We start from the raw sequence: 14,274 nt of genomic DNA, 5'->3' as shown, positions 1-14,274 counted from the left end.
ACACACACACCCCGAACCCCCCCCCCCCTTCCTCCCCGGAACGTGTCCATCTGCAGCTGTTCCTTCCCTCCTGTATATCGTTCTTTCTCAGCAGACCATGTAGATAACTTGCGACATAAGGAGAGCAAAGGCAATTTGACTTTTCTTTCTGATTTTTCTCTGAAAGACCCAACATCCATTCCCCCCTTGGACCGGGACCCCTTCGACAGATACCCAGCGACAGGTGAGTTTGGAACGCCTCCAGAGAGGGAGACTCCATGCCCTCCCTGGGCAGCTTGTTCCAGTGCTCTGCCACTCTCAGTGGTTCTTCCTCATGTTGAGTGAAACTTGTTGTGTTTTAGTTTACGATTCCTCATCCTGCCGCTGGGCACCACTAAGAAGAGTCTGGCACCATCCTCTTGGCGATATTCCCATGCATTGACGAGATCCCCCCTCAGCGCCCCCTCTCCGGCCTACCCAGCCCCGGCCCCGCTGGCCCGCGCGCGCCCCCTGCCGGGCCCGGCGCCGCCGCATCCGGGGCTCGGGCGGGCGCGTGACGTCATCGGTATAAAGGGCCGCAGCGCCTTTGTTCGTCCCCATTGCGCAGTTGCGGCTCGGCGCGGGCGGAGGTGAGTGCGGGCCGGGGTCTCTGCGGGCGGCACCGCGGGGCCATGGGGGGACCCGCGGGGAGAGGCCCCGTCCGCGTGGAGGGAGCCGCGTGGCGCGCCCGTCGCTGCGGGGCGGAGGCGCGGTCGGGCCCGTTTGTCTGCTCGCCCGGCCCCGCGTGGGGCGGCGGGGTCCGCGCGGCGGCGGCGGGAGACGGGGGTCCCGGCGGCGTGAGGCGCGGCGGCCGCCATTTTAGGTGTCGGGGGTCCATCCGCATCCCCGGGGAGGGCGAGTGGGGGACGGCGGGAGCGCGGGGCCAGTGACTCGGGCCGGGGCCGAGCCGAGGGGTGGGTAAGCGCCGAGGCGGCCGCCGGGCGCGGGGAGGGAGAGAAGCTGCTGCCAACGGCGGCCGCCATTTTGTGGCGGTGCCCGAGCCCGCGGAGGGTCCGGCGGCCCCCCGGGCCCGTGTCCCGGAGCGCGGCCCCACACGGGCCCCGTGCGGCCCGGCCCGGCCCCGCCGGCCGCCCTCTCCCGGCAGCGCTTTGTCCGCGCTCCCCTTGCGCCTGTGCCGGGGGCTTCCCTCCATCGGCCTGGAGCCAAGCGGGCAGCGCTGGTCCACAGGCGCCGGGCGCCCTGCCAGGCACTGAGAGCTTGGGCTTTGTCTTCGGCTCGGTTTTTTTTTTTTTTTTTAAGCCCTCCCGCCCCCGCCTTGGTTTAGCCGTGGCATTGCTGTGTAGAACTGCAGTGGTCGTCTAGTGTCTGTTCAGGCTCATACGTTGTGTAGGCCGGGACCTTGGCTCGAAATACTTGAAATAATACAAAGAATGGGCTTCATTTGGGAATACTGGCCCAAGATGCCTTTAAAAGTTAATAATTTAATATTACTTGGACAGATTAAGTAAATTTCTTGAAAAATCCACGATGAGATTTAAAGGAAAGGAGTGGTAGGATTGACATCAAGGGTAAAAAGAACAGCACCTCTGAAAGAGTTTTCATATTCACATTCACCAATATTGCTTGATCTTAACAGTACTTTGTTCCACTTTTCAAAGTTAACTGTATATTTTTTGAAAGACACTGAATGTGAAGAAGTAACTGAGGGCAATACTACTTTCAGAAAAAAATTTTTCTCATGTACTTTATATGTCATACTTCTTAATTAACATCTCCTTCAAGGAAATTTGCTTGCACTTTTGAGGAAAAAAGTCACTTATATTCCATGAAGTTGCATGGAAGTCTCTGTTGTAGTCTGATGTTTTGTTAATAACAGCATTACTCTTTTAATAGGTCATTTACGGCATCAAAATGGTTGAAGCAGATCGTCCTGGGAAGCTGTTCATTGGGGGCTTGAACACAGAGACTAATGAGAAAGCCCTCGAGGCTGTATTTGGCAAATATGGACGCATTGTGGAAGGTAAAGAGAAATTTTTTATTAAGATAATAAAATGAACAACAGCACAGCTGTGATGACTTTTTTTGGCGTTGATCATCTGAAATGATGGCGCTTACATGTCCTCTAAGAAGTTCTGAGCTTAAAAAATTAAATAAAGCTGAAATGTTCCTGCTAGTTCCGGGAAAGGGTAACATGGTTTTCTTTCTGCAGTCCTTTTGATGAAAGATCGGGAAACCAACAAGTCCAGAGGATTTGCCTTTGTCACATTTGAGAGTCCAGCAGATGCAAAAGATGCTGCCAGAGATATGAATGGAAAGGTAGGAATTAAGACCTTTTACAATAACACGTTGCTGTTACTACTGTCCAGCAGGATAAATCTTTGGGGTAAATTAACTCGTAATAAAAGCTGGAAAAACAATGGATTAGAAGATCTTGGAGACAAGTCAGAATGTCATATTTAGCAAATTGTCCCAGTCTCCATGATGCTGGAATTGCTTTCTCCTGGTCATGGCTTTGACAGTAGAAAGTGAAGTCTAGCTGTCAGTTACACTGTTTATTGGTTTTAGTCCCTGATGGAGGGCTTTTTAGTAGTCAGCTCTCCATTTTTGTGTGTTTCTAATGTTTGTTTGTTTGTTTTAAATCATACTTTAATGCAGTACTTTGTAAAATACACTTCAGGGAAGTGACTTACCTGAAAACTGTTAATTGTTCCCTTAAAATGGGTTGAATATGACTTTTCTGCTGTGCTGGAGCATTGATGAGCTCTCTGGTATTCTGTGGATAACCTGGATTTGTGAGATGCATCATCAGTCTGCTTGGCACATGTGAGGGGCATCTTTCCAGTTAATGGGAAAGAGCTTTGCAGTTAGCCAGCAACTATATTTGTTTGTTTACACCCTAAAATGCAATGTTATGACTTTAAAAGGAAGTAAAAGCGTAATGTATATGTAATGTTTTTAAAAATACAGGAATTTGGAGCAAAAGTTCTGAGATCAATACCAGGATAGTTTGTCAAAGAACTATGTAGGCTGCTATGATCCGTGTCTATTGCGGCATGTGCTTGAAAAGGTAGATGTAAGCTGGCAACTTGAAGGTCATCAGCTCCTTATCTTCATAGAGGTGCTGTCTCTTCAGGCAGTGAAAGGCATCTTAGTTGGTTTGAATTTCAGACTCTGGTCCTCCATGCGTAATCTGAATGGTTGTTTTGAGGTCTAACTGCATTGGCCTCAGCAGTGTCTCTTGAGATGACATTCATGTAAGGTGAACAAGCCTCGACTGATTATGATTAAATAACTCTTGGGATTTTGATATCTGTTTGTCTGGTTAGCATAAGACATTGCAGTGAAAGAAAAATGTCCGTTACTGAAGTCAGTAAGCAAAGCAACTTTAAGAATAAGAAAATGAGCTTGTAGTGTTCATGGTGAACACAAATAGTAAAATTTCTTTGGTTTGAGTTATAGCAGGCTTTCTGCTCCATGTACTGGTGTTTCTGGGTGCTTTAGGACAACCTCATGACAGTGTTACTTTCCTTGAAAACTTGCTTCCTTTTTAAACAAGTTAGTAGTTTTTGTCAAGGCAGAGAGTAACAAATTCAGATAATGTTCTTTCTAAACATCCTTAAAGGTGCTCCTTTTATTGAATTTATTCCTCCGTCGTGTACTTTGCTGCAGTTCTCAAGACTTGTTTACTGCTGTGTTCAGACACTTAATTTCCTCTGAAATAGTCGTTACCCTGAATCCTCACATAAGGTAACTTCAAGCACCAATAGGTAATTGTCAGACTGAAAGGAATTCAGTCACTAATCCTAAGTGTTTGTGGAGTGCAGCTTGCAAATGAAAATCCCTTTGAAAATAATCACCAACTGTTCTACCTCTTGAATGTTGTACCATGTGTTTGGTCACGTTGGAAACATTCAGGGAAGTAATGCTTAGCAAAGTAGCTAAATGAGACAGTGTTTGTGGCTGAGGTAATGTCTGCTTGTTCTGGAATGCACCATCTGCATCACTGTCAAGAAATGCTACAAAGGATTGCCTTGTTGGATCATGGTTCTTGTGGTTTTGTTTTCAACACTATAAATCTAGAAGTATCTTCATCTGCATGAAGTTTGAACAGCAAATAATGTATGAAAAGAACATTCTCAATTGGCATGTGGCCTAGAATGTCCCCTGGTCCGGCTTGCTTTGGCCATGGATATGAAAGATGTTCATGAGGTGGTCTCTCAGTCTCTCACACTCATCTTCAGAAAGCCTTCTGGACAACAGGTACTGCTTGTAATCAAAAAAGACTCTGCATTCAAAGTTTGAGGAGTAGTGTTTGAGGCCTGCTGTGGGAAGAGATCATTGTCATACATCACAACTTGAAGTTTTTGTGGTCATTTGGAAAGGATGGATTGGAGCAGTCTTGAGGATGTCAGGCACTTAAGAAGCAGCAGTAGAAGCCCTGTGCAGACTGCAGTTCAAGCAGTCTATAAAGAATTAGATGACCTGTCCAGCCTGGGGAAAGCCTTCTGCGTGCTCAGTCTGTCATCCCAGGGGAATTCAAAGTTGTAGCCAATCGAAGAGACTGATTCAATAGATTCTGCAAGAGTGAATTGGCATTTGATATTTTTTTTTTTTTTTTTTTTTTTTTTTTTTTTTTTTTACTTTGCAAGTGTTCATGAAAATTGTATAGCCAGCATTTTGCACCTATCTGGGTGGGGGGGAAAGGAAGGAGATTGTTTCATTCCCAACTGAGACAAGCATAGACTGGTCAAAGCTTGCTTGTCGAGAATTCATTTCAGTCCTACTGAAAAAGATCGGCGGAATTATTTTGGAGGTGTGATGGAGATTTTTCACTTCAACTACTTTGTCTGCAGAATTGGATCAATGTTAGCATGTCTGAGCAGCACAGAAGAAATCTACAAGTACTTTATCACAGCAGATTATCTGCCTTACTTTAAGAAGAAGCTTAATTTGTGGCAGTCTGCATCCTGATGTCACAAAATGCGTGTGCTTACCTGGACACAAGTGTGCTGGATACTCCCAAGTCATTCGGTGCAGTAGGCTGTTCCTCACAGTCTTCTGATTTTAAATCCTTAGGAAGAAATGGATAAGTAAAGAGAGGATATGACCTTAAGGGAAAGCTCCAGGACAAGCCAAAGACTTAATTCCAGTGCAGACCTGCCAAGCCAGCTGGTCTTGTTAAAAGGATGGAAGCAAATACTGCAGTCCAAACAGTGTAACGTGTACTCAGCACTACAGAAGGTTGTCTTCCTTTAATTGGACAGACTTTGCTTTTCCTTTGGAGAAGAAGTGATATACAATGTAGAAGCTTAGCCTGATAAGAGATGATCTTCAGTTCTTGAATATATATGGTGAAAGGAAACCCACTCTGTGGCATCAAGGAACATGCGGAAATGGTGGAGTCACTGCAGCATCACAATGAAATGATCCATTGGAGAGGAAAGCCCTGTGTGGTGTTAGGTCCAGTTTCATCCAAATTTTTGGAAATACTTTGATTTCTGCCCCATTCCCAAAATTTTACAAATTTCATTCATCTTTTCTGTTGGAATGTGGAACAGTTTGCAGGACAGTTCTCTAATTGTGTTTGGTGAAGGTTCCCTGGCTCACCTTACAAAGCTGTACAGATTGTTCATGCCACATATAGGAGACTTTGATTGCCAATCTATTACTGTCCTTAAATGATTTGTATCTTAAATTCTATTTCATGTGTTTTAGCACCAAGGTGACTCAACTTTCTGGTGCTCATATGATACTAAAAATGCTACTGTAACACTCTGAATGAGGGTTCTAAACAGGAATTAATAAGTGTTCATGTTGACAGCTGTTGCTTTCAGCTCATTGAAAAAAATCCCATATTTTGAGATGGACTGTGTTTTATCTGTTTGGTGAGATAAGACCTTTTGTCTTTGAGCTAAGAACCTGTAAAATGTTGTCCCCTCTGCTTTAAAATAGGACAGACTTTGACAACTTCTGGTTAACAAAAAAATTATTCTTAGACCTAATGAAAGGTCTTTCTGGACCTAAGGCATACCTTTTAAAACTGCTTGTGTAAAGCAGTCTGCAAAGAAACCTATCTTTTGCCTAAGTCAGATGCGTAAGTGCAAGGCAGAAGAGAATAGGAGGAGAAATAAATAAAACTGTACCTCCTACATAAAAAAAAAAGAACTGGAACCTAGCATGCAGGTTTTCAGAACCCATGCTAGCAGAAGGGGATTGTGTTTGCTTTCTAAACTTCAAACAAGCTGTCAAGAATGTGCTATGACATTGAGGATGGCAGTGGACATGATGGCAAAGCTTAAGGCTTCAAGCCCACTGTTCCTGTCTCATCCTGAACGATGAGACATCTCTCAGTATGAATTACGATGGCAAAACAATATGATACGAACTGAGAAGTTCCAGTGATTAGAGGTACTAATGCTGCTGAAATGTTTCAGCTTGCCATGCCAAAAGGCTTTTTGAGGAACCTTCTGTAAGTAAAATATTTTCATTAAGTCAAAGACAGGACCAATATGATTTTGCTAGTATTCCTTATTTTTTTCCCTCAGATGGATCAAGTTGGACCTGTGTACATACACACAGATTTTTCAAACAGTAGCTACGACTACATGTGGTGGCAAAATACATGAGCTACTACAGTGGATGGTTTCAGAGAGGGCTAGATTTTGGTGGAGAACAAAAAAAGATACTGTACTTCAATAAAATACTGTCAGTGCAGATTAAGACACTACTAGCATTTCTTTGTGTTAATTTATTGCAGCAAAGAAGTGCAATAAACAAAACTTTCTGCCTGATAATTAGTTTTTAAGGCAGAGTTAAATATTTAACTGCTAAAAGGGGCAAATAAACCACGTTTGCCAGGATAGGTGTGCAGTAACCTAATTTCAGCAGAGCTTGTGATCTTACTTCTACCATAATTGCCAAACATGTGTTGCCTGAAAGATTATACAGAAATTTGATTAATTGAGTTACTCAACATGTGTTACCACCTGCTCACCTTCGAGGTATAACAGCAGGCTGCAGAGGTCCTGTTATTGCAGATCTGTATTCCAGAAAAAGCTCCCGTTTTTGTCCTACAAAAAAGCCCTCCAACCACACAACAGAACCCACAAACAAAAATACCCCAACCACATGGAAAGCAAGTAATAGAGTAAATTGTGACAGTCACCTTGTTTGAAAACCCAACTTGAAACACTAGAAAGAAGGGGTGAATTGTCATACTCAGTCTGCTGTGTAGATGCTGAAATTACTTCTAAATGCATCAGTGATCACCGTGTTATCAGGACATCAAGAAAATGTACTAAACGGCCTCCCCATTGCCAGAAATCCCAACTGAAGCTAAGTTACGTTCAGCTTAATCCTGTAACTCCTGGTGCAGTCCTAGTTTGATACGAAAGTACGTGGCAATTGAAAGTAAATTGTAGATCATATATCATGTTTCATTTACAGAATAAATGACGTGGGGCTGCCGTAATCATTGGACACTTGTGTTTTCACTGAAAGTCCTTTCTGATGCTGCTCTGTATTTTTTTTTTCATCAATACAACAAGAATGAAGTACTGTAGAAATTTGAAATTAGGCCCAACATGCTGCTGACTACTAATACTGAAGACTGAAATCAGTTCTAGAGTTGCTCTAACTTATAAAATGGAAGCCCTATAATAGTGAAGCAAGAGGGGCTTGATTTAAGAAATACAAACATGACTGAGCAGTAAGTAAAGCAGCTTCTTCTTTAGTCATTAGATGGGAAAGCAATTAAAGTGGAACAAGCAACCAAGCCATCCTTTGAGAGTGGTGGTAGGCGTGGGCCGCCACCCCCTCCCCGAAGCAGAGGTCCTCCCAGGGGCCTTAGAGGCGGAAGAGGCGGAAGTGGCGCGAGAGGACCACCTTCAAGAGGGAGTCACTTGGGTATGTATTGACCTCTCTCATTATATACTTGGACAACATACAAGACAATCCCATTGGAAGATGACAATAATCCTACTGGAAAAAAAAGTCAAACAGCCAAATAGTGCACTCCTTGTTCTTTATTAAAATGATGAAATATGATTTCAGCAGTTTAGTAGAATTTTTGATTAGGCAAGTACACCTTAAGAAAAGGCTTTCAAATATGAAGATTCCTTTCTACAACTAACACTCCACTTGACTTTTGCCTATGAAAGAAAAACAAAACTCCTGCCTTGCACATGAGAAAGGAAGCTTTCTGGTATTCAAGTTGAAAAAGTGATTCTCTTCCACCAGGGAAAGGGAACTGTCTTTCATTCTTACTAGCAAGAGGACTGAACTTAGAAAATTCTAGGGCTGATCATTCTAGGTCATATTGGGAGTTAGGGCAGCTAAGCCTTGTTTGTTGTTACAAAATAGTGTGTTGAGTTGAAGCTTTCTGAAGTGGAACAATAGTACATTACTTGATACTGGATATTCCTTAAGATATAGCTATTGATTCAGACTTCAGTATCAAAACAAAGCTCTCTAAGAACAAGCAAGCAGCACCTGAGGTATAACAGTAAAAGCTGTAATGCAGAAAAAAACCCTGGAAATAGTGAAACTTCTCTCTTGCAGAGTCTGTGTAGTAGGTTCTACAGACTCGGTAGTGCCTCTGTTCCCTCTCTATAGGCTCTTACCTAGTACATCTTCCCAGGTGGCTCTTGTCTTCTGAGAACAGTAACTTGTTGAGTATTTAAGCTGTGACTGATTACAGATATCAGCTGTCTTTTTTCCCCTTCTGTCACACTCTGTGACTTTTGGATAAGTTCTAAAAGACAATTTCTTGACAGGAGTTTAGGCTGTGGAAAGTTTGGCTCTCAATTCTGCCAGTAGCATTTAGTATGGGCTAGAAGACAAGGCTTTGAGAGATCTAATTTTAGCGGTTTACTGTTGATCACATAGTGGTAATAATGGCACTTAGGTTACTGTAGTTCAGGCTTTAGGGTCATGCAGTTGAGTATCACAGAAATAATAAGTTGGTTCATGGCTTATTCCTCTAGGGTCTTCTCGAGGGCCACTTCCCATGAAGAGAGGTCCACCTCCACGAAGTGGAGGCCCTCCACCTAAAAGATCGGCACCTTCGGGACCAGTGCGTAGCAGTAGCATGGGAGGAAGAGGTAAGGACTTTGACTTAATTAGTTGCTTGGTCAGCTGTAGCACCAGTTTTCCTTCAGAAGCTGATGCAAATCATTCATTCTAACTTCAGCCTACAGTGGGATTGGTATATTTTTCTAATTTTTAATTAATTTCATACCAATATAATTTTGTAGCTGTTGGGAACAACTTGGTGTGATTTGAGTATGCTCCTTTTAGTGCTGATTTTAAACTGTACAAGCAGAAATGTAAAGTGCTGTAATGGGGGCTACAGAGATAGTTTTAAATTACTCTAAACAATCTACTAATACTTTCCAAGAGTCTCTTGTCTGACTAAATGCTAATTAAGTTTAAAGATCTGGACTGCTTCTCTTCAGCTCCTGTGTCACGTGGAAGAGATGGTTATGGTGGTCCTCCACGCAGAGAACCAATGCCATCACGGAGAGATGTCTACATGTCTCCAAGAGATGATGGCTATAGCACTAAAGATGGGTAAATTCTTTTCCTATTTTTGGTGGGGTGGTTTTTTTTTATTCAGAGAAGAATGTTGATTCCTGAGCTTTTGCAGTGTGACATGGCTAATGTGTCAGTTCTTGTTCTTTGTAGTTATTCAAGCAGAGATTACCCCAGTTCTAGGGACACACGGGACTACGCGCCACCTCCACGAGACTATGCTTATCGTGACTATGGTCATTCCAGTTCACGTGATGAATACCCCTCCAGGGGATATAGGTACCTACTGTTGGATTTTTCTCCTTGTCACTTTATTCTTGCTGTTATGTTACTGATCTGTACTAAGTCTTAGTAGTCTTTCCTCCTATAGCGATCGTGATGGATACGGTGGCGGACGTGACAGAGACTACTCGGATCATCCAAGTGGAGGCTCCTACAGAGATTCATATGAGAGTTATGGTAAGAATCCATTTTGAGGATCATGTAATTGTACAGGTGTCATAAAATCTGATTTTTACTAGGTTGCTTGCTTTAGGGGGAAGTGGCACACTTTTTTCCCCCTACAGTGAAAGTGCAGTTGTTGGTTATCATTTGATCATCTTGTTAAATAAGCTATAAGCTAAAGAAGCAAAGTCTACAGTTCAGAATTACAACTGTCTCTGGAAAATATGGCTGAGTTTCTTCTCTAAAATAACAAGCTGTTCTGGAAATCCCAGTAAAGAGCCTGCCTGAATAAACAAACACCGTCTTCATTCCTTCAGAATCTTTAAATCCACTCACTGCCCGATACGCAGTCCCCACTTTAAGTACCATTAATGTGGCAGATTCTATTAAGAACATCTCAATACATACAAAAGAGTAGCAGTAAACATTTAAATACAGCAGTTCTGTAAATTCAGATTGAAATTGTTCTATATAACTCATGGTGTTGCCGTATTACCTGACCATTGACCCTGCAGGTAACTCACGTAGTGCTCCACCTGCACGAGGGCCCCCGCCATCATATGGTGGAAGCAGTCGGTATGATGATTACGGCAGCACACGAGATGGATATGGAAGCCGAGAAAGTTACTCAAGCAGCAGAAGTGATGTCTACTCAAGTGGCCGTGATCGTGTCGGAAGACAAGACAGGGGTCTCCCCCCCTCCATGGAAAGGGGCTACCCACCTCCTCGAGATTCTTACAGTAGTTCAAGCCGCGGAGCACCCAGAGGCGGTGGCCGTGGCGGAAGCAGATCCGATAGGGGTGGAGGCAGAAGCAGATACTAAAAACACTCTTAAACTTTTGGACCAAGACAGATTACTTCTCAAACGTGGAAGTTGTTCTATCTTTACTACCAGAGGACTACTAAAAAGAAAAGTTGTTTTTACCTTTTTTTATTGTTGCCTGTTAAGTTTTCCCCTCCATGACTTTATGCTTTTGTGAAGCAAAGTTCAAACAATGTTTAATTTCATTTCAAAATTGTTAACATTTCTTTCAGAAAACAGATGTTAAATGTATAAAATTGAGCTGTGTACTAGTGTTGTACTTTTCAAAGTAAAGTTTCCCTGAAATGCCACACTTCCCATCTGATTTTCGTCATGAATGGAAAAAGCAGTTCTTAAGATCTTCCACACAACATCCAGCCATCTAACATGGAGATGGATTGTTCTACATGTTCAGCATCTCATTCTGAAAGTATTGCTTGTGATTTGGAGGGTGGTGGGGATGATTCCACACAAAGCTCAGTTGTGCCTAGAATTTGAAGTCACAGTGTTCCCAGTACTAAATGCCTTCAGATCCTTGTGTAAAGGAAAAGAGGATTTCATTCAGTTAATCTGAAAAAGCAAGTGGATAATACTATTTTCTGCCTTCCTCCTGTTTCATAGGGAGTTTAAAAAGATCTCCCTTCCAAATAAGTCATGTACATGTAAGTCAGCTACAGACTACTGTTTAAAAAACAAACAAACCCCACAAACCATTGACCAATTCCATCAAAGAAGCTGCAAAACGATGCTTACTCATACTGTTTCAAATTTTTGCAACTCTGTAGTGTTTCACTTTTAAAGGAACATCTTTGATTCCAAAGGAGAAAATAAGATAAGCAAAGAAGTCTTTCTCTCCAACTTCTCAAAGGCTTATGGCTTCCTAAAAACAAGTGAATCTTTCAGCATTCCACAGCTGATTTAAAGCATCAAATGCCTGTGAAACAGCAAAGATGGTAAGCAAAGCAAACTAGTTTTTCAGTCTAAGTCAAAATTAAACCAATTTACCTTCCTCTAGTACAGTAAGACAAGCTGCATGTCATGGCAATGGAAGTGCTGTCTAGATTTAAAAAAAAAATGCTCCAGTGCATTAGAAATTCTCCAAATTCAACATTTCTTCTTGGAAAAAAGCATTTATGGCACCAATTTTGAAACTAAAGGTGTAATGCAGCTCACTGTAGAAAGAATATTGCCACGTAGGGTTGGGAGGGGGTATTTTGTGCCCGGTATGTTTCAGTGAAGATGCTTAAAGAGGCTGCATATACAGTATTCTAGCAAAATTAAAGCCTTGTGAAATCAGAAATTGGTTTAGATTGACAACCAGCTTGACTAGTGGGAGTTTGAATCAAGCCATTGCAAACTTGACATTTAGTTGGATGCCTGACTCTGTTTAGTTTGACACTGCGTGGCAGGGATACCCGGTACATGTGGCAGAACCTGTGGCAAGTTGTTATGGCTCTGGTAAAGCCATGAAGTTCAAAAGATGCTCTTGACTATAGTAAACATGAAGACCTCCAACTAAAAAAAAAACAAACCACCAAACCACAAACCCAAAACCTTTGTACTACTGTTTAGTCCTCAGTAAATTTTGTCATTCAACTTATGGATTTAACATGGCAGTGCACCACTGAAAAGGAGTGAGAATCCATAAGCCATGCAACTTATCTCTAAACCATCCCAGTCCATTCCAAGCCAGTGAACCTTCCACCACTTAAAGAAGTAGTAAAACTTGCAACAGACTAATCTGCAAACCCAAGCTTTTGTCATCTTTTGAAATGGGGGGAAGCATTATATGTTGATATGTGCTGTAAAATGTATTTTTCTCAGTTTGTTATATCTTCTCTTAGTTGCAGGGTGATAACTTCCAGAAGATACCACTGGAATAATGCTGGTTCATTTGCGATGATGGCAGAGATGAGTGGTGCCTGTGCCAGTGCATAAGGTAAATATTACAGCAGTGTAGTAGCTGGAAGAAAGATTGTGTTTGTAGGTTTGGATGGAACATCTTCATGTCTAATTAATATTTTTGACTTCTGTTTGAAGTTTGCAGGGGGAGGTTTAAGTAGGCTTTATAAGCTGATCAGTCAGGAATGGCAGTGAGAGACTACTCATCTGCAAAAAGGGGTCCTGTTTGAGTGCAGCTGAGCAAAAACAATTACAAATGCACTTCAAATCATATGCAGAGAGTACTTAGTCTATGAATTTTTGCAAGAGCAGACCATAAAAATATGAATTTTTAATAAGAGGTGTCAGTATAGACATTTAATCAGTCTGGTTAAATGTGCAGGGTGAGCAGTTATACTGAGTATAATTTTGGATTAGGAATTGATCTCTGCAGAGCTCTTTGGATTGTATTAGACTTCAGGCATCTCTGGAATGGTTTAAAACTGTGGATGTGAGATGGCTGTTGATGTACTTACATATTCTTGGGACAGATAGAATACAAACCAAATGAATTCATTGTGTATATAAAAATAATTTAAAAATGATTTAGCTTTTTTGTCTCCTGGCCTCTCAAGAGGAGACTAACTTGTGTTTCCTTTTTTCAGTTACGGTGACTAGAAGGTGGCAGTGCAGCAGTGGATATGCGTTGGAAAATGGAAGGATAACAAAACAACTGCTACAGCCTGGATTTTGAGAGTGGTGTTGCCCACCATTGGTTCTAGAGGGTTGTGTTAGCATTCAGGAGTTGCCTTTGAAAGTAGCACTACTAATCTCTTGGATATACAGAAAAATTCTGGTGGAAGCCAGCTGCTGTGTGCCATAGCTGCCATCATCCCAGAGTCCAGAGGGAGCCCACGGGCTGGTCAGCGCACACACGGCAGTGTGTTCTGCAGCAGAGACGTACTCGGGTTCCCTTCACACGTGTGCTTGCCATTTAATGCTGAAAAAAGAGCAAGTTGTACAGAAATTAGTCTTGGTCCTCTAAAACACAGAGGACTAAAGTGTTACAAGTGCTTCTTCACCAAGAAACCATTAGAAGTTCTATATTATTACATTAACAGTTCTGTCCAGGCCTTCTGGATGAGAGGAAGGAAGTGTTGATGTACTGAGGCAATGTTAGTGATAAATCCCCAGAATAATTAGTGTGGTGTATGTACTCCAGACAGCACTGCATCCCTTGCAAGTAGGTGCTTTCTTCAAAACTTTGCCTAGGTTTTGATGTGTTTTTATCTTGGATACATGTTGATGTGCCAGTGTATGTGAGAAGAATGCTCAGGCACTGGTACTTCACGTAGAAAACTCTTAACTTCAGATTGACTGAAGTACTTAAAACAATCACTGATAATAAAGTTTATACTGACTTTCGTGATAGACATGAAGTGATCTCATTTAAGAAATACTCAGTTCATAACGCGTAGCTAAAGAAGAAAAAGCATGCATACGTTGTCTACAGATTTAAGTCTTTGGGTTTTGGGATGAGGATATCACTTTACACTTCAGTTATGGGCTGCAGATTCTAGGAATAAGTCTGCAAGTACGTAGCAGATGGGTAGAATTGCAGTACTTGACAGGGCTAA

General features: G+C 42.3%; 1 protein-coding gene across 4 annotated transcripts; it reads left to right on the top strand.

Moving 5' to 3' along the window:
* Positions 1–499: 499 nt before the first annotated feature.
* Positions 500–14,062, top strand: RBMX (RNA binding motif protein, X-linked). 4 transcript variants are annotated; one of them, XM_017817792.1, is made up of 11 exons: positions 500–608; positions 1,873–1,999; positions 2,189–2,295; positions 7,713–7,884; positions 8,964–9,080; positions 9,435–9,549; positions 9,664–9,789; positions 9,881–9,969; positions 10,470–11,709; positions 12,601–12,695; positions 13,303–14,062. In XM_017817792.1, exons 2-9 carry the CDS (start codon positions 1,891–1,893, stop codon positions 10,775–10,777), a joined length of 1,143 nt encoding a protein of 380 aa, XP_017673281.1. In that variant the 5' UTR covers positions 500–608; positions 1,873–1,890; the 3' UTR covers positions 10,778–11,709; positions 12,601–12,695; positions 13,303–14,062. The 4 variants fall into 4 exon arrangements, with proteins under 4 accessions (XP_017673281.1, XP_017673272.1, XP_017673263.1 ...); XM_017817783.1 differs by having other exon boundaries at positions 9,866–9,969; XM_017817774.1 differs by having other exon boundaries at positions 9,414–9,549.
* Positions 14,063–14,274: the final 212 nt, after the last annotated feature.

The sequence above is a fragment of the Lepidothrix coronata genome, unplaced genomic scaffold (genome assembly GCF_001604755.1).
Source record: "Lepidothrix coronata isolate B3197 unplaced genomic scaffold, Lepidothrix_coronata-1.0 Scaffold2, whole genome shotgun sequence".
Lineage (NCBI taxonomy): Eukaryota > Metazoa > Chordata > Aves > Passeriformes > Pipridae > Lepidothrix > Lepidothrix coronata.
The sequence above is the reverse complement of the archived record's forward strand: the minus strand, read 5'-3'. Positions and strand labels throughout refer to the sequence as shown.